The sequence below is a fragment of the Mytilus edulis genome, chromosome 9 (genome assembly GCF_963676685.1).
Source record: "Mytilus edulis chromosome 9, xbMytEdul2.2, whole genome shotgun sequence".
In the NCBI taxonomy this organism is placed as follows: domain Eukaryota; kingdom Metazoa; phylum Mollusca; class Bivalvia; order Mytilida; family Mytilidae; genus Mytilus; species Mytilus edulis.
Genome location: NC_092352.1, coordinates 33,274,191 through 33,295,454, shown reverse-complemented (window position 1 = coordinate 33,295,454; position 21,264 = coordinate 33,274,191). Strand labels below are relative to the sequence as shown.

Here is a 21,264-nt window from a genome sequence, read left to right as displayed (position 1 = left end):
CTGTAGCTCAGTCCATATCGTAAACTTGGATATGTATGATAGCTCGTTTCGAAGCTGTGAAATTTCACATATGTGGTTAAATTTTCGGGGTATGAAGTGAGATTACTTTTTCCGTAAATTAGCAAACCCCGAACATCCTTTTGTGATGCGGCTCCTTGTGGTAAAATATCCCCTTTTTAACACAATAAGTTCTTTGAAAATTTAATACTTTGAACACATTCAATAGCTCCATAGTTTTTACACATTTATTCTATGTTCCTCTACTTTCCTAATCACCACAAATAATTAAGTTAAGTCATTTGTTAAAAATAGAAACATGTCCAATATCACTACACAGAGATTTTTTCTTTACATGTGACTTTTGAGTTCCTCATTTCGAGGCGCATTAGGGATGTTGTCCCATTTGATTCCTCATGGTAAGCTCTACAACAGAAGACACACAAAAGCATATACAAATTCCATCACCCTATCTTGTGTGATAATATATTTCTTGATTTTTAGCAGTTAAATTTTAAATAGTTCATAGCTGTCAATGTTAACTTTGAAGATTGAACTGTATCAGGAGAAAGTATTTAGCATACTCTATACAGTGGTTGAAGCTTTATACACATGTACTCTACAAAATTAAACCAGAATTTTTGAAAATTCACCTTGAAAATTTCACTAAAGATATAAATCCTTGATGTAAAATGTGTACAATGTTGCCACTTGATAAAACTGATATATGTGGTCTTGTTCACAGCCATTTTTGTTGTTGTTGATCATGCATTAGAAAGAGCTTGTTGATGAAGCTGTCTTTGTTTATGTTCAAGACTTTAAGTAGAAAATGGCTACAAATTCAAGGAAACTCAGTTTTTAGGAAATTTAACTATTTTATTAGCACTTGTCAACATTCTTCAACATATCTGAGCAATCATCTCATGATTGCATTGTTATACAGAGTATTTGTCCATTATGAACAACACAAACTTTACCACAAATATCACATATCTATTCCTCATCCTTGTGCCATTTCTGAATCTACCATTTTTATCATCCATTCAGGATTAGTTTGGTCTATTTTTTCTATGATTTGATTGACTTGAAAACACAGACTTTGTATTTGTTTATCCCAAAATGGCAATGGATCACGTTCTGAAAAAATAAGCCAAATTATAAACAAGCTGGGTATAAATGATGGTCTAGACTCAAAATTATCTTAAAGTGCCAGAAAAGCAAGCTCTAAAGTTCAAGCAATGAGCTGATGGTGTTGTTATACACAAGAAAATATTATTTGATTTCGTATCTTGTTACGATCAATAATGTATAGAACGCATTTCAAGCTTACAAGTACCAAGTCGGGTTCTTTCAACAATATTGTGTACGTTGTTGTTTAACTTTAAGTATTTTTATTTTCTTTGAGAAGTAAGGAGTTGGTATGGTTTTTTGTACTGCTCATGTTCACTGTTCAGGTAATTCCAGGTATACTTTTAATGTACAGTTAAATGTAACTTTAGTACTAAGATAGTTGTCTCATTGGCAATCATATCACATTTTCTTATTATCATACTGGTACAAACGAATTCTTCACACATCTAAAAATATAAATATGCTTTAACAAATAAATTTTTGCATACATTATTCAAAGATATAAAATAACCAGGTGCTCCGCAGGGCGCAGCTTTATAGGACCGCAGAGGTCGAACCCTGAACAGTTGGGGCAAGTATGGACAAAACATTCAAGCGTGATACAGCTCTGAATTTGGATTGTGATCAAATTTTTGACATTACATGTTTTTTTTTTACACAAAACAAATGTCAAGATTTTACAAATCAATTAAAGATTTCTTCTTCAAACTTTTTAAATCTAAAATTAAATAGTTGACACAGCATAGGTTTCTGACACAGAATGAATGTGGTCTAATGAACTTAAAATATTTTTTTGCCTTTGAGCAATTCACTATATATATATGCTGTTGAATATTAATCCTCTCAAAAAAATGTTTGAAGAAATTTTCTTTTTATTTATGAAATCTGAAATGAGAAAAATTTAAACCCCCCCCCCCCCCCTTTTTTATCACATCCCCGTTTCCCTTTTTCCAAAACTGATATCAATTCAAATTTCTAATGGAGTTTACAACAATAACTACTCTTTTAAATACATCATAAAATATTAAAATGTAAAATAAAGTGCTTGTTATCACTGAATGGTAAAGATTGGTTGGTAGTAAAAGTGAATATACATTGTTTATTGTATAAAACAATAAAAAAAACTTCATCAGCAACATTTTATATTGGCAAATTTCCAATGAAGTTATTTACATAAAGTTATTGGCAAATAAAAATAGAAAATGACATCACAGTCATGTCTGGCAAATGTCCAACATACATTAGCTAAAAACATTTTAGATAAGATAAGGAAAAAAAGCTTCATCAGCAACATTTTATACTGGCAAATTTCCAATGAAGTTATTTACATAAAGTTATTGGCAAATAAAAATAGAAAATGACATCATAGTCATGTCTGGCAAATTTCCAACATATATTATCAACTTCTATTCTATACAAAGAAAGATAACTCCAATTGAAAATTAATTGCTATTGCACAATATTGTGCAATTAGATATTTCTTGCTACTGTGCAATACTGTGCAATTGAAAATTTCTTGCTATTGCACAATACTTGATATGGAATCCTGATTTGGACCAACTTGAAAACTGGGCCCATAATCAAAAATCAAAGTACATATTTAGATAAGGCATATCAAATAAGCCCAAGAATTTAATTTTTGTTAAAATCAAACTTAGTTTAATTTTGGACCCTTTGGACCTTAATGTAGACCAATTTGAAAACTGGACCAAAAATTAAGAATCTACATACACAGTTAGATTTGGCATATCAAAGAACCCATTTATTCAATTTTTGATGAACAAAGTTTAATTTTGGACCCCCATTTGGACCAACTTGAAAACTAGGCCAATAATTAAAAATCTAAGTACATTTCTAAATTCAGCATATCAAACAACCCCCAGGATTCAATTTTTGTTAAAATCAAACTAAGTTTAATTTTGGACCCTTTGGACCTTAATGTAGACCAATTTGAAAACGGGACCAAAAATTAAGAATCTGCATACACAGTTAGATTCGGCATACCAAAGAACCCCAATTATTCAATTTTTGATGAAATCAAACAAAGTTTAATTTGGACCCTTTGGACCCTTTATTCCTAAACTGTTGGGACCAAAACTCCCAAAATCAATACCAACCTTCCTTTTATGGTCATAAACCTTGTGTTTAAATTTCATAGATTTCTATTTACTTAAACTAAAGTTATTGTGCGAAAACCAAGAATAATGCTTATTTGGGCCCTTTTTTGGCCCCTAATTCCTAAACTGTTGGAACCAAAACTCCCAAAATCAATCCCAACCTTTCTTTTGTGGTCATAAACCTTGTGTCAAAATTTCATAGATTTCTATTAACTTAAACTAAAGTTATAGTGCGAAAACCAAGAAAATGCTTATTTGGGCCCTTTTTGGCCCCTTATTCCTAAAATGTTGGGACCAAAACTCCCAAAATCAATCCCAACCTTCCCTTTGTGGTCATAAACCTTGTGTTAAAATTTCATAGATTTCTATTCACTTTTACTAAAGTTAGAGTGCGAAAACTAAAAGTATTCGGACGACGACAACGACGAAGACGACGCCAACGTGATAGCAATATACGACGAAAATTTTTTCAAATTTTGCGGTCGTATAATAATATAGTAATTTTACCTTCAAAGTGTACAATGGAATCTATCTGATCTATACATCCATGCATTCTTTCCTCTGTTATCATCTGTGATGCTATTTTTTCAGCCTAAAATTATTACTTGATTTATAAGCAATTAATATATAGAAACATGAAAGAAGAAAAATGAAGTTTATTTCATCAGAATTTTCTTTATCTTTTATAAATCTTATTAACCTTTGGTGTTGAAGGAAGCCAATGGTGTAACCATTATTCAAAATTACTACCCTTAGTTACATTTTACAATCCCTTCCCCATACATGGTCCTCCATTAAACATTTTTTATGACCTAACTCATCCATGGCTAAGTTCAGATGGATATCTAGAGTAGATTGGATTGACATGGTCATATATAACACCTGCTATGATTGGATATAGCTTTCCCGCCATTTGAACTCAAGGAGCCCTGGGTTGTGGCAGGGTTCCTAGAGATCGACTCAATGTCCAGGATGTTATGACATCAATCCAATCAAATTTGAATGTAAACATATTCAGAGTAGGGGCCTTGTACTTCCGGTAATCTAGAGACCTTGCTCTTCAAAATTATTTACCGTTCATATAAAACTCTAGTCAGAACTCGAGTTCCATCCGAACTTGGCCCATGGTTTTGACTTCATACTAATTGAAAAGGAAATGTAAAAAAATAAAGGTGCAAAAGGGGGACAACAAGTTAATGACAAATTGACTGACTAACACTGAGTACAAACACATTTTTCCTGGATAAATTTGTTATGTGGCATATTATATAGGATATAACTGTAGTAATTCATTGATATTCCAAACAGTTTATCATCTGAATAAATACTGTGTTCTGTCACATACCTTGCTAGGTGGTATTTCAAGTAAGGAACCCAGTTCAGCAAATGAGATATTATTGTATAATTTACTGGCAGAAAGGAGATTGTGTTCTGTTACAGCTCTGTTTAATATTGTTGAACCTGAAAAAAAATAATTAGGTATAGCCATATTTATTATTGCTAGAAAACCCTTTTTATTAGTTTAAAAGTTATAAAAAAAGATACATCAAGTCAAGCTGAGATTCATTTTGTCAATTGTTTTTCTGATTTTAAATGATAAGTTGCAGTTACACACTCACACTTCAACTATGTTGAACAATCATAAAAGAGGGTCTTAATGGTTTAATATAAAGCCTTGTTTTAATGGTATCATATTACATCAATCAAAATAATCTGATGGAAAGAATCATCACTTTGGAAATATAGATTCCTACACTGCAACAAGTGTATTACGATATTTCTCCACTCGAGACAGTTAAATTTTATTATTTAAAGCGCAAGGCTTGCCGAGCTCTTTAAATAACTAAAATTTAACTGTAATTGCCGAGAACAGATTTAACTGTAATTGCCGAGAACAGATTTTTCACTAGTGAGGAGAAATATTTTTCTCACACCGGTCAGGAAATGTGAAAATAGCGCAAAAATTAAAGAAGCATGTTTCTTCAACCAAAATTTATAAATATAGATGAATTTTCAAGACACTTTTGAAGATATCATTCAATAGGAATAAACAGACTAAATGTTGTGAACCATTAAAATGGCCTAAAAAATATTGTTATTGAGACCAATGATATTCAAACAAACCCACAACAAGAATGTGTCCAAAGTACACGGATGCCCCACTCGCACTATCATTTTTCATGTTCAATGGACCATGAAATTGGATAAAAAATATAATAAGGCATTAAAATTAGAAAGATAATATCATAGGGAACATGTGTACTAAGTTTCAAGTTGATTGGACTTCAAATTCATCAAAAACTACCTTGACCAAAAACTTTAACCTGAAACATGCACTTTCATTTTCTATGTTCAGTGGACCGTGAAATTGGGGTCAAAAGTTTAATTTGGCTTTATAATTAGAAAGATCATATCATAAGGAACATGTGTACTAAGTTTCAAGTTGATTGGATTTCAACTTCATCAAAAACTACCTTGACCAAAAACTTTAACCTGAAGCGGGACAGACGGCCAAACAGACGGACGAGTGAACGGACAGACAGACGAACGGACCCACAGACCAGAAAACATAATGCCCCTCTACTATCGTAGGTGGGGCATAAAAAAATCATTCCCAGCGAAGAATTGTTTTGCATAAATTTACTTTTGATAATCCTATGTAATTGTGGTATAAACTTGAATATATGCTGTCACCCAATTTGACAACAATTAGAAAGGAATTTACAATTCTAGTAACAGTATCAACTAAACATGTTCTCAGTACAAACCATCAGAGGTTGAAGCTTTCTGATGAGGTTCTAGTAGAGCTGAAAATTCTTGTAAATCTGTCCGTCTAATTATTCTGTCTAAATACCTGCAAAATATGAAACTTTATTGTAAAAACATTTAACACTAAACAAGTTTTTTGAATGCAGTAAGTATACACTCAACAAGTAAAGTGTTGGCACTAAAAAGTAAAATGCATATTCCTGACTTGGTACAGGCTTTGTTTTATGTAGAAAATGATGATGAAGATGATAGGTTTTACCGTCCAGCTATCCTTCTGGATATTGCAGACTAATGTACTTGAGTTACAGATTATGATCTATCTGTCTTTTCGCTTTCAACTGCGGTGTTGTGGCTGGTACTGAGTATCAGGCCATTTTGACAGGATGGCTGCTTCCATTTCCTCATTAGATTCGATGTTGAAGGGCGATGTATGCGGTGGTGTGGTCAGTAGGTCAGGGTCGTAGATGTCAAACCCTTCATCAATGTCGATCCTACTGCGCTTGCCTCTTTCAATGTAGAAAATGGTAGATTAAACCTGGTTTTATAGCTAGCTAAACTTCTCACTTTTATGACAGTGCACTCTCAACAAGTATAATGTATGCACTTAGTTCACACTATGTTATGCAGTGAATCTCAGCATATTTCTGTAGGTACATTTTGGCTATCTATCCTATATTTTTGTACTGTATTGCTCATTTTTGCAACTGTTTTTCTTATAAAATAAATGCTGCAGTTCCCAGAGCATTCAATACTTGTGGCATATTTCTTATTTATTACTTACATTTTTTCTAAAATATTATATGCTGGTAGCTGTTGGCATCTTTCGTCTTTAAACAATGTTGCTAACATTCTAGATCTCTGCTGCCCTGAAATTTAAAAACTTATTTTCACACTTAATTTTCCTCAAATTAAAGCAATTTTGTTTCATGGTAAATGTATCCTTTTTTTTTAATCAATAAGGTATATTATATATATGGAAAAGGCATAAACATATAGAGAAATTCATTTATAATAAGAGGTTTCAAAGAGCATGCAATGGCTCACTTACATTGCCATAGTTTTTCTCACGGATTGGAAACAGGCAATGTGCTGTGTGTAGTAGAATCTCCTTATCCTTAACATAAAAGCTTTTATATTACATTTCTTAAATTTATTGACACATTTGCACTCGGAAACATACCTGCAGATGCTAATATAGTACATATTAAAGCGTTTTTTAATGCAGTCATTCTTTCCTCTTCTGCTATCATTGTTTTATATGATAATTCATTATATCTTGCAGCAGCTTCTATAAACTTCCTCCTGTAGTCTAATACTCTAGCATAGCAAGCCTGTTAATAAATATATTGCAACATTATCAAACATTTAAATACACCCATAATTGTTCAATTTTCCTAAAAGAAGCCAAGAAAGCATGTTTTGCAGCATTTTCAACTGATGTTGCCTAATTTGTCAACTTATTTATTTACTTTCCAAATTGTGTATAAATGTATCCTTCTGATTAACACTCACAACTATAAAGTGGTGTGAAGTCAAAGAAAAGGAAAAAATTGATAATGATCTACAACAATAGACAGAGGAGAAAAAATACAAAAAAATCCATATAATGAGTTCAAAATTCTTGCCGGTATTGTCAACTTCTTGTCCCGGTTATGTATCAACTGATTCATGTCTTTACTTTTTAATGAGGCTTATACTAATTTTATCCTGTGATAATGAATCCTATTATATTCTGCTTTACAGTGTGGTAAATTTTACAAACAAGAGGCTCTCAAGAGCCTGAATCGCTCACCTGGTAAACAATGCCTTCGGCCATGTTTTTTGACGAAATAGAAAATAAAACACAAACTTTATTTTATACACCCTACTGATCATTCAAATGAAGTTTGGTTGAATTTGGTTGAGTAGTTTTAGAGGAGAAGATTTTTTAAAGTTAGCAAATATGATGAACAAATTGTGAAAAATTGTCATTAAAGGACAATAACCCCTTAAGGGGTCAATTGACAATTTTGGTCAGATTAACTTATTTGTAGATCTTACTGTGCTGATCATTTTTGCTGTTTACAGTTTATCTTTATCTATAATAATATTCAAGATAATGACCAAAAACTGCAAAATTTCCTTAAAATTACCAATTAAGTGACAGCAACCCAACAATGGGTTGTTTGATTCATCTGAAAATTTCTGGGCTGATAGATCTTGACCTAATGAACATTTTTACCCCATGTCAGATTTGCTCTAAATGCTTTCGATTTTGAGATATAAGCCAAAAACTGCATTTGACCCCCATGTTCTATTTTAAGTAACGGCGGCCATGTTTTTTGACGGATCAAAAATCGAAGCACACACTTTGTGCAGGATAATCTAAGGAACAATCATTTTAAGTTTCATTCAAATCCATTCAGTAGTTTCAGAGGAGAAGATTTTTTAAAGTTAGCAAATATGATGAACAAATTGTGAAAAATTGTCATTAAAGGACATTTACCCCTTAAGGGGTCAATTGACAATTTTGGTCATATTAACCTATTTGTAGATCTTACTTTGCTGATCATTTTTGCTGTTTACAGTTTATCTTCATCTATAATAATATTCAAGATAATGACCAAAAACTGCAAAATTTCCTTGAAATTACCAATTAAGTGGCAGCAACCCAACAATGGTTTGTTTGATTCATCTGAAAATTTCTGGGCTGATAGATCTTGACCTAATAAACATTTTAACCCCATGTCAGATTTGCTCTAAATGCTTTCGTTTTTGAGATATAAGCCAAAAACTGCATTTGACCCCCATGTTCTATTTTAAGTAACGGCGGTCATGTTTTTTGACGGATCAAAAATCGAAGCACACACTTTGTGCAGGATAATCTAAGGAACAATCATTTTAAGTTTCATTCAAATCCATTCAGTAGTTTCAGAGGAGAAGATGTTTGAAAAATTGTTAACGACGACGACGACGTCGACGACGACGACGGACGCCAAGTGATGAGAAAAGCTCACATGGCCTTTTAGGCCAGGTGAGCTAAAAAGTACAAGTTCAATGGAAATCTAAATACATGTACATATATGTTCTTATGTGAAACAATTTTAGCACAGGCATCACTAAGTTTGATATCAAAAATATTAACCTTATAACGTATTTGTAATTCTTCATTTTTGGAATCAGCTTGAAGAAGAGATGCCCTGTTGATATAAGCTTCTGCTTGTACAGGATCCTCATCTTCTAGATATAATCTGGCAATCTTTAAGTATGTCTTCAATTTGTAGTCAGCTGGGTATTGTCTACAAACAAATGGAAAAGGATGTAATTATAGTACATAAAACACTTGGAAGTCCACGGTATCTATTAATAGAAGCCTTATGCCATGTATGCAAAGGCATATTTATTAGCCATCTTAATGATGGCCAATGAACCATGGAATGAATTAAACATCAAATTTGAAATAAATTTAAGTAAGTCTTTGAATTATAAACATGTCAATGATAGCTGGAATATGTTAGACAGAAATTTCACCAAATGTGCATGGGCTGTATAGCCAGTCAAGGTTGTTAAAAACTTCACCGAATGTGCATGGGCTGTATAGCCAGTCAAGGTCGTTAAAAACTTCACCGAACGTGCATGGGCTGTATAGCCAGTCAAGGTTGTTAAAAACTTCACCGAATGTGCATGGGCTGTATAGCCAGTCAAGGTCGTTAAAAACTTCACCGAACGTGCATGGGCTGTATAGCCAGTCAAGGTCGTTAAAAACTTCACGTGAACATGCATGGGCTGTATAGCCAGTCAAGGTCGTTAAAAACTTCACGTGAACATGCATGGGCTGTATAGCCAGTCAAGGTCGTTAAAAACTTCACGTGAACATGCATGGGCTGTATAGCCAGTCAAGGTTGTTAAACACTTCCATCATCATCATAATTATCATCATCAGAAACTTCACACCATAAACTTTAAACTTATCTTTTCCCATCTATGCTCTAGAATATCAAGATTTAAACAATTAATTGACATTGGTGCTGGATAAGCAAATACAAATTATTGCAGGAAGGACATTTAACTTATTGGTAAAACTATTTTTTTTATATAATTATCTCTACATAACTGAAGAAGAAAATTGTACAGTAATGTTCAATAGTGATTATTATCAAATGAAGGTATTTATAATAATTATCCATCTATTTATACTTTTCTAACCTTTGACCTGTTTCTAGTGGAATCCCTACCAATACATTTGCAGCTTCTCTCCATGACTGTTCTCTTTCATATATATTTGCTAGGTGTTGTCGTATTGCACCAACCTATAATGTAAAGTTAGACCTATTATGTAAAAATATAGACCTATTATGTAAAAATACAGGTTGGTGATGGTTAGGACTGAAGAAATTGTATTCTTCTATGTTGAGAAAAAAGGTTATCTTTCAATTGAACACTTGTAGCTATATATAGGGTGCTTTTAAATCTCTGCAATTGGTTGTCTTTAATCAATAACATATATCAAAACATTCTAGGTTTCATAATGGGACCAAGTTCCAAAAATGTTTTCTCTCTCTTTTAGAATGTGTGAAATTCAAACTTAATTTCAGTTCAAAATAACTAAATGACTCTGTTAAATGACTTTCCAATAGATGTACACTATACAACAATGTTTATATAATTAATGTATTTATGTTCACTCATATGTAAATTTATACCAACAATATGTTTTGTGTTGAAAATAAGTAGGAATTAAAGTTAAGATTCAAATGCATGTGTAATGTTAAAAAATCTTTAAAAAAAACCCAACATATTACAGTACATATCACACACAACAAACCTGTTCTTCGAATGAGATAACACGAGTGTGAACTTTTTCCAGAGTGAAATGAGCTACTTCCTTTGCTAAAGCATCTGCTAGCTTTGTAAGGTGTGAACAGAAATCTGACAATAACTGCCTTGAAATGACTAGACTAACATTTTCATTTACCACTGAAAAAGAAATTCATAAACTGTTTGAAATAATATTATGCCTTTTCATTTCAGATCATAAAGATTAATATTTCATAAACTTTGATTTGTGTTTAAAACTACAAAAACCAGATGCTCCGCAGGGTGCAGCTTTATACGACCGCTGAGTTCGAACCCTGAACAGTATGGGCAAGTATGGACACACTATTCAAGCTTGATACAGCTCTGAATTTGGATTGTGATTAAATAGTTGACACATCATAGGTTTCTGACACAGAATTAATGTGGTCTAAGAACTTAAACTTAAAAACTTAAAAATTTTAAATTGGACATTTAACTATTATGGTCCAATATCCAAAATATAAATACATGGTTAGATTCAGCATATCAAAGAACCCCAATAATTCAATTTTTTATGAAATAAAATTAAAAAAAAAGTTCAATTTTGGACCCTTTAAACCTCATTGTGGACCAATTTGATAACCTAGCCCAAATATCAAAAATCTAAATACATGCTTAGATTCAGCATATATCAAAGAACCTCATATATTCAATTTTTGTTGAAATCAAACAAAGTTTGATTTTTTACCCCTAATTGGACCAACTTGAAAACTGGGCCTATAATCAAAAATCTAAATACATGTTTAGATTCAGCATATCAAAGAACCCCAAGGATTCAATTTTTGTTGATATCAAACAAAGTTTAATTTTGGACCACGATTTGGACCAACTTGAAAACTGGCCCCATTAGCAAAAATCTTAATACATGTTTAGATTCAGCATATCAAAGAACCCCAAGAATTCATTTTTTGTTGAAATCAAAGAAAGTTTAATTTTGGACTCTGATTTAGACCAACTTGAAAACTGGGCCCAGAATCAAAAATCTAAGTACATGTTTAGATTCAGCATATCAAAGAACCCCAAGGATTCAATTTTTGTTGAATTAAACAAAGTTTAATTTTGGACCCAGATTTGGACCAACTTGAAAACTGGGCCCATAATCAAAAATCTAAGAACATGTTGAGATTCAGCATATTAAAGAACACCAAGTATTAAATTTTGTTGAAATCAAACTAAGTTTAATTTTGAACCCTTTGGACCTTAATGTAGACCAATTTGAAAACGAGACCAAAAATTAAGAATCTACATACACAGTTAGATTCAGCATATCAAAGAACCCCAATTATTCAATTTTTGATGAAATCAAACGAAGTTTAATTTTGGACCCTTTTGGCCCCTAATTCCTAAACTGTTGGGACCAAAACTTCAAAAATCAATCCCAAACTTCCTTTAATGGTCATAAACCTTGTGTTTAAATTTCAGAGATTTCTATTTACTTGTACTAAAGTTATTGTGCGAAAACCAAGAAAAATGCTTATTTGGGCCTTTTTTTGGCCCCTAATTCCTAAACTGTTGGTACCAACACTCCCAAAATCGATTCCAACTTTCCTTTTGTGGTCATAAACCTTGTGTTTAAATTTCATAGATTTCTATTTACTTAAACTAAAGTTATAGTGCGAAAACCAATGTGTGACTGTCTTCAGATGACGACAACGACGACGCCAACGTCATACCAATATACGACCGCAAATATTGCGGTCGTTTAAAAACAACATTTGACATACATACAATGACATATTTAAGTGTATTTCTATTTTTATTTTTTTTTGTTCAGGCAAATTCCATGTGAAAAGTAAGTGAACATTTATTCAATAATTATAATTATTATATCATATGCAAACCATTTACCTTGTGTTATAAATCTATGGTTTTAGAATCAATGTGCATGTTTAATTAAGAATCCTCACTTATGTTGAGTTATCACACAAGACAACATTTGCAAGTTAAAATATTAATTTTAAGTTTTACTGTTTGTATGAAGTTCAGAATCCACAGGTACATCTACCAATCTTTGATTGTATGAAATATATGCTTGATTTCTGTCATGGTTAAAAGTTGGGAAACAAGTTTTTTTGAAAGGTTTTCAGATACCTATAAATCACATCTTAGAGTAAACATTAAATTGCTTAATCAACATCATTAGTACTCTGTTAGATATTTGCCTATGTGGAAATCATACTGCATTACCATATTTTATATTAAATGAAAATTCATAAAAAAGTTAACTTCACTTACATGCCTCTACAAATGCCTGTAAGCCCTGAACAAGATTACTGCCTTCAGACTTCAAAATTTCTTCCAAAAATCCTTTATACCTGTAAAAATTAAAAGCTTATCATTTCAAACACAATCATGAGCAAACTTCAAATAGAAGTATGTTTTTTTTAAATAGCACTGAAGAAGAACACTGAGCATGCTGAGGTGTCTTATAAAACTTTCAAAACACAAATATGTCTCACCGACTTTGCATTGATAATTAATTTGATTAATATAAAAGGGGCACTAGCTGTCAAATTCATCTTCACCCATTTGACTCAATTTCTAATATTTGATTTAAAACATACTAAAACTTATATCCAAATTACAATAAGTCTGAAATAAACAGTTAACAAAGCATGTACAAAATGTACATGTGTTCGACAATTATATTAGAAGTTAGTTATTATTTCGTCTAGACTCCATCTAATTAACTATCGATGATCTCTGAATACTGGCGACAATCACATAACCCCAATATAAACATTTTCATAAAATATCAATAGATTGTGACCTCATGCAATTTGATTTTTATAGGTCTGTTGGATTTTATGCTATATCCATTGGTTATAAAATAAGCTAATTAACGTTTTTACCTGCATAAGAATAATTTTTTGTGGATTGAATTGGTCAACAAAATGTTTACATTCTTTTTCGTTTAATGGCTGAAGGGTTAAATTGAAGTTCCCATGAATACAGATTTATCGAGGTCCAATTATTCAATATTCCTTGATTATTTAGAGAAAATTGAACTAAATCGGTTGCCAAAAAAGAATAATCATTTCTTTATTTGATTTTCACTTTTATTAATGATTGAACCAAAAGTAAAATAAACACAATACCAAAAGAGACAGAATCGTCATAAATTTAATTTGATAATTTGGTTATATTTTGTTTCAAACCATTCTAATTCTTATTTTCTGATATACAATGCAACAGTTAATTACTATTATTTTTTTTTGCATGTATGAGCTTGTATTTTCCTAAATTACTCTGTTATATGATACAACCCTCAAGTGCTGCCTGTTCAATTCTTATTAGGATAAATGGAAACTGTCGGTCATGGATAATCAACATCACCTTGAGAGAGTGTTATAACCTTGGGAATTTTTATTATGGTGAAGGAAGCTGAGGTACTCAGAGGAAACCATTAATCTCCTTAACGAGAACAGATAAACCAAATAAATATCTTGAGATTGATTTTGAAGTCAAAGTTAGCTTCTATTTGTCTCATTAATAAACAACAGCTTGGGTAAGGACTTCTTGTTTCTCATGAAGTTTTTGAAGAATAAAACATCAATAACTACCTCATAGGCGGATCCAGGGGGGCCCAGACCCCCCTTTCGTAGGAAAAATTTGGTTGATTATATAGGGAAACACTGAAGCGTGACTGGAACCCCCCCCCCCCCTTTTAGATCAGTCAGCGGCCCCCCTTACAGAAGTTCTGAATCCGCCACTGTACCTGTAAACTGTTGAGTTAAAACAACAAACTTATTAACTATGTACTTGTAGTTGATCATGTTGATCAAAACATCAGTTATAGAATTTTAGGAAAACTTTAAATAATTAACTTTTGTATTCTAACTACTTGATGCTTTTTTACGATATAATGCATGATAAAATCCAACCCCCAAAATCAGTCAGGGGACTTACTGAAATAGGTGATTTTTAAATCACTTATTTGAGTAACAAAATCGTGGTTTTGTCATAAATTGGAATTTTGTATTTTTTTCCAAATTTTAAACACATAGGTTTAAATAATATCTTTTAATTAGTAAAATTTGAAAAAAATAAACTTTTTGCTTCTTTTAAGTAGAAAGGTTTCTGCCTTTGATGCTATCATTTAGCTGAAAATTCTATTTTAGTTGAAAAAATAATATAATAATGGCTTTACATAATGAACTGATACTTTCTTCAAAGATTTTTCCCAGCAGTGGGAGTATTTTTCCTGTGAAGTTCAAGGTTTCATCTTTCAGATTATGTAATAAAATTCTACTGTTCGCGATAAAAATCTCACTGTTCGGGGGTGTTGAAATTAGTAGGGATTATTAAAAGAATGATACTTAAAGAAGTGATTTTTGGGAAGGAAATTGAGGTTGATACTTAAACAAGTGATTTTTATGTCATTATCCCAGATTCAGTACAAGGTCATCACCTGAAATGACCTGGTCATCCTAGACAACACAGATGTTGGTTCTGTTAAGTTTAGAAACATAATTAGTCCCTGGATCATTAGTATTCTATATTTAAAGCTACAATAAAATTAAATCACTTCTTCTAGTGATTAATTTGTACTACTTAAATAGGTGATTATTAAAGAAAGACAACTCTAACTTCCACCCTTTATGGAAATAATGTTACTTAAATCAGTGATTTAGAAAATCACTAATTTAAGTAAGTCCCCTGACTGAAAATATATCATGTCTTTATACATTTTAGAATTAATATATTGGATGCCGAATTGACTTTTAATAGGTCCCAATTTGACTAGATGCCGATTTAAACAGGTGTCGATTTGACTTGTAAACCTCCCCTGTTCAACATGATCAACTGATCAAGAAAGACAAAAAATAACTGACAACATAACTTTGATCAGGTAAAAGAAAATCTTCAAACATGTGTGCATCTTTGAACCTCTGGTTTGTAATCAGGGGCGGATCCAGCCATTTTAAAAGGGGAAGGGGGGGGGGTGTACCTAACGCAGGACAAAGGGGGGGTTCCAATTATATGTCCCCATTCAAATGCATTGATCGTCCAAAAAAAAAGGGGGGTTCCAACCCCCGGAACCAACCCCCCCCCCCTTCTGGATCCGCGCCTGGTAAAAATCCGACAAGAAATACCCTCAAAAAAATGTTTTGAAAAATTTGTTTAATTTATTGAAATACAAAATGTATGTGACAAATAAAAAGGAACATGCACTATGTTTTAGTTTAAACGTATAATTCTTTTACAAACAAATATATTCATACTTTTCTGTGACATCTTTGTGGGAACCTCCGCCGTGCGATAATGTGGCTAACTGAGAAAGTTGTTGCCTAAAATTTGAGGCCATTTTGACGCAAAACTTATTCGAAACTAAAGTGGGTAGCACGATTTGCTGTTGAAGATCTAATAATAAAATTTCGGAAAAGACATGCTCTAAAAGTCCGGAAAAGTTTGTTTACCCCCTTACCGTGTTGGCATTTTTCCAAAAATGTTCAAATTTATCTAATTTTGAATATAAAAAGATACAGGAGATGACAATTAAAGATTTTTCTTGTCTAAAACTATATAATGAAAATTTCACAAGACCAAGGATTTGTATCATGTAGTAAGACTTTCTAAACAAATCCTTAGCAAGACATATAGGAACTTGACTTTTTACCCCTTTTTTTTTGTCAAGTTTCAAAAAATATTTCATAGAAACACAAGTTGTTTTATAAGGAAACCGTTTTTGTTGTATGGTCTTATAATAAACCCTCATTTCATAGGCTCTTTGGGAATTACCCCCACCCCCCTTTTTTCTATTTGATATATATCTTTGGTGAAATCGATTATCTACTAAGATAGTAATTATTATTTGATGCAGTACAATTATTATTCATAATATTTTGAATAAAAAAAATATATTAATTTTCTTTTCTTATAAATGACTTTATTATGCGCAGCTTCAGTATTGGGTAATTTTAACGCCAGTCTTTTAAACGTTCATGTAGGTTTGTGCATCAATAATAGTTTTAGTCCAGGAAAAGATGTGACGTTTAGGTGGTGCATAGATGAATATTATATCGATCATTTGTCATAATAGATGTACATAGTTTGATCTACTTTAATCGAGACTTCAATTTACTGACAAAAAAAATAAGAAAATTTTAATATTTAGCTGACTCTGTCGCCTATTACATTTTCTATATTCATATAATAGATAAAAAAGGAAAAAAAACTTGCCTCTTATTTTCTTATTCGTAAACATTGATAGACACGGACATTTAGATCCAAGGACCGAAACTATCAAGGCCGACAGGTGTAGAGACGAAACGGTTGAAAGCACGATGTTTCGGCCATGGTGCCTCTTCGCCTTGGTATTTTCGGTTATGGAACCAGTTTGGCATTGGTCGTTTTGGTCGTGTACCACTTCGGCTTTGCAATCAAGTAGATTCGACCATAAATTTTTTTATACTATAATTAAAGAGATTTTGTGGTTTTTACTCACACTTATCCTTTAAAATTACTTTATTATCCATTTATTGTAATGACGTTTTATCAACAGCATTTTTAAGGAGGTTTTGAAGATGTTTGTTTTATGAGAAACACGCATATGTCGATTTTTCGGTTTTTAATGCTTATTTTATATAGTTTGACGTTTCGATTGGAGAACCACTGATGAGTCTTCTGTATAGTAGTCTGACGTAGCAAATTATATTAGTGTCGCCGCAAATACGAATTTCTAATCCTGGTATCTATAAGAAGTTTATTTACAACCACTGGGTCGATATCACTCCTGGTGGATTTTTTATTCCCTGAGGGTATCACCAGCCCAGTAGTCAACACTTCTGACATGAATTATCATTTATATGGTCATAATTATAAATTTACTGTTTACTAATCTCCGATTTTTTTTAAATACTTATGCTTTTCTACCTCAGGAATACAAGAATAGATCACCTTAGCCGTATTCGGTATTTTTTTTTAGGAATTTTTTGTCCTCAATGCTATTCAACTTTGTATTTTATTTTGCTTTTTTAAACTTTTGATTCGAGCGTCACTGATGAGTCTTTTGTAGACGAATGCGCGTCTGGCGTATATACAGTTTTTAATCCTGGTATCTATGCAATTTGATTAAAATATAGATCTCTGATTTCTTTATAGAGATATATACATTTGTGTACTTTAATTGGATTGGTATCTATGATGAGTTTATTTAGATAAGTTATTATGGTGTAATACGTTCACAAAAAAATACCCAACGAAAAACCTAAAACTGTTAATGATGTCACCACGTTTGAAGTTTTCAGGACAATACATAAGTCAACTAGACCCTTCTAGCATCTGTGTTTCATTCGGGAGAATAACATATAAGCCAATTACTACATCTGACGAAGGTAATTGATGTTGTGATGTGCAATTTGGTTACAGGTTTCAGATACTAGTTGGGAGATCCGATTAAACCATATAAATTCAAGATAATTGTAATTTTGACAATCTTCTCAACAGAACATGCTTAGGAAATATAAAATAGATATACGACAAGAACAGCTTCAGCATTAGTTACAGTGGCGGATCCAGGGGAAGGGTTCCGGGGGTTGGAATCCCCCTTTTTTTACGATCAATGCATTTGAATGGGGACATATAGTTGGAACACCCCTTTGTCCTGGGTTGGGAACCCCCTTTTAAAATGGCTGGATCCGCCCCTGGGTTATTGTATCGCAGGGCCGTAACTACATTGAGGCAAATAAGGCATATGCCTCATGTTAGAACCCCTCCCCCCCCCAAAAAAAAACCAAAAAAGAAACAAAAGATTGTCTTCATATCAAATTGTTTTTCACGGAAAGTGTCTTTCAAGACGCAAGTTCTCTTCACTCTTTGATGTCGCCCCTGCATGTTTTTTTTTTTGTTATCCATGCATGTTTCTATTTTCCTGTGTCCCGGGTTTGTCTTTTGTTCATTTATTGTCTTACTTTATGACTATAGTCTGAGTGTTGATTTTCATTTGTAAACGTGGTTTTGCAATGTTGCATGTCCCTCGAATTCCAGACATTGTGCGAGAAAATATTTTTAGAATATATATACGATGCTACTGGACACAAAAAAATGGTCCTTTCTACATGGACAAATAATTGATATCAAAGAATACAAAATAGTTTTTTTGTAAATAAAACTAGATAGCTGACATGGTTTGAATTAAAGTAAGGTCACCTATTACCCGGTATCAAATAATTTGAAAAAATAACAACAAGGTATTGCCATATGTGATCTTTTACATTAAAGGGTTAAACTTGCATTAAGTCGTGTTGAGAAAATAAAGGAATATGGAGTACACTTTCAGAGGACCTAATCGCACACAAAGTCAATGCATAGAAAAAATACAAATGATTAATAGTCAAAGTTTTTGTTCCTGTTCTTCATCTATATAGTTGCTGGAGGGTCTTCAACAATACTTTGAGAGAATCATTAATACCGTAAAACAAGGTGAAGAATTGTTTCTAGTGTGAACTTAAGCAGAACTAGTACTTAAAGTATAATACTGCACTGTCACTATATTTAAATCTAGTCATAAATAAAATCACCAAAGTCTAAGCACAATACAAGAAAAGAACAGACAGACAGATCCGGTATTCAATAATTATGAGAATTACAATTTTTGCTTTATCCTACATATCGGTCTTTTAAACCAGACTAATGTTGTATCTAGAACCTTAAAGTCTTAAATTACAAAAAATACAATGAATCTATGTTTTTGCTTTGGGACCAGAATATTGTCGAAAAAAATAGCCAAAAACTAATTAAGCCGTTTCAATGCAAGGAAAGTCTAGGAAACGCTCAGAATGCACGATTTTGCGTTATTTTTCTCAGAGCTTCGCCAAAAAATTTTCGCCTTACTACGCTCAGCAAATATATTTTGCCTCACTATCAAAAGAGGATGGTTACGGCCCTGTATCGTATTAGTCTGTTTATGCATCAGGAATGGTTTTAGTCCAGGAAAAGATGTGACTCTTAGGAGGTCCATAGATTAAAGGGCAATCAATGAGACATGGGAAAATGTATATCCAATATCAAATTCAATAACTTCCTGTCTTTATTGGTTGAAAATGCATCAGTGTTCTCAATTTGTGATTTTCAGGTACTGACAATTGTAAATGACAAAATATGACGTGTTTGATATATCTTATTTGGGTTATGAAATACTCACAGTCCACTTTCAGCGTTGTATATGGAATTAAAATGCAGGGGTTTACATGTAAGATACTTCTAACCTACCTGAAAGTTTATGTAAATATCATATTATGTAGTCCGAACCTTGGTGATCATTATTTTGAACAATTAAACAAAGTTCTGGGACGTCTGCAAATTTCTAGGTTAAAAATAAATCTATCAAATGTAAAGTAATTGAAAAGAAAGTCGCATTGTAAGTGAGGATGATATTAACCCACATCTGAATACAGATGACTCAGTACAAAATCGGAAAACTCCAAATAATGTAAAGGAAGTTCAACATTTTCTGGACGAAGTTATGTAACCAGATCGTAAGTATATATAATGTTTCAGGGATGTTGCTTATTCAATACGCCAATTTACTTAAGACTAGACGTTAATCAGTTAAGTCAGTTTTATAAATATCAGTCAGCTTTTGAAAAAGTAAAAAGACGCTCCCACATGGTGACAGAACTCTTGACATGTTCGCTACAACTGAATCACGTTAGGCATTCGAGCCGTCCCTTCCCAGAATCAAAATAACAAAAAGAATATGATTGCTTATGGCTCAAGAAAAAAACCCAGTGGTAATTGATTCTTAGGCACTTGTCTCTGATTTTTTATATACTTTTATATAAGGTATAGCGATTTAGAAATCAGATGCAAGTGCCTGTGACATTAATCCATCAAGTTAGGCATTACTTATTTGGTTGAAAATGTGTGTTTAATACATACAGATTATGGGTAACGAAAAAGCTGGCTGTTTGGTGTGAGCCAATGCTCTCTATTTAAGGCCGTACTTTGACTATAAGTGTTTACTTTTAAAAATAATGATGGAGAGTTGTCTTATTAGCAATCATACTGCATCTTCTTATCTACGAACAAGCATGATCGTAAGATTTTTACTGAGATATATGTAAACGCCTGTGAGCAGAGATTATATTACTGCTTGGAAAAGGGAAGTAGTCCATTGAAAAATTTAAGTCATCACGTTTGTCATGACATATATATTCTAGTTTAAAGGAGTCTTTCTGGGTCGATATCGAGGAACTTATCAAGAAATGAATCAGACCTTTTACTTTTGGTAGTATCCCTAATCGAACGTTCACTGGGAAATATGAGATGTAACCACTCATTTAAAATAATGCGGTGTTTGTGTGAAAAACAATATCAATATACAATATGTATCTGAAAATGGAAACAAAAAGATTCTTGCAATATGCTCTTTTTGTCTTTGAGAGAGTTTTGTATGAATTCTGGTTGGAGA

At 32.4% G+C, this 21,264-nt stretch overlaps 1 protein-coding gene across 1 annotated transcript; it reads right to left on the bottom strand.

The window, feature by feature from the left end:
* Positions 1–852: 852 nt before the first annotated feature.
* LOC139488184 (COP9 signalosome complex subunit 4-like) lies at positions 853–16,225 on the bottom strand. The gene is made up of 11 exons (XM_071273637.1): positions 16,076–16,225; positions 13,086–13,165; positions 10,819–10,970; positions 10,200–10,303; positions 9,139–9,292; positions 7,195–7,345; positions 6,796–6,880; positions 6,014–6,099; positions 4,591–4,706; positions 3,753–3,837; positions 853–1,134 (listed from the first exon to the last, which is right to left on the bottom strand). Exons 1-11 carry the CDS (start codon positions 16,156–16,158, stop codon positions 998–1,000), a joined length of 1,233 nt encoding a protein of 410 aa, XP_071129738.1. The 5' UTR covers positions 16,159–16,225; the 3' UTR covers positions 853–997.
* Between the last annotated feature and the right edge of the window lie 5,039 nt (positions 16,226–21,264).

What these genes read in the sequence shown, in the direction of transcription:
- LOC139488184 (XM_071273637.1), bottom strand. Translation starts at nt 16,158, where the DNA reads ATGGCCTCAAATTTTAGGCAACAACTTTCTCAGTTAGCCACATTATCG. An exon ending in TATAATATTTTAGAAAAAAT is followed by an intron (nt 6,100 to 6,795) that starts GTAAGTAATAAA and finishes CATATTTTGCAG; the next exon opens with GTATTTAGACAGAATAATTA. An exon ending in TTCCATTGTACACTTTGAAG is followed by an intron (nt 1,135 to 3,752) that starts GTAAAATTACTA and finishes TTATTTTTTCAG; the next exon opens with AACGTGATCCATTGCCATTT.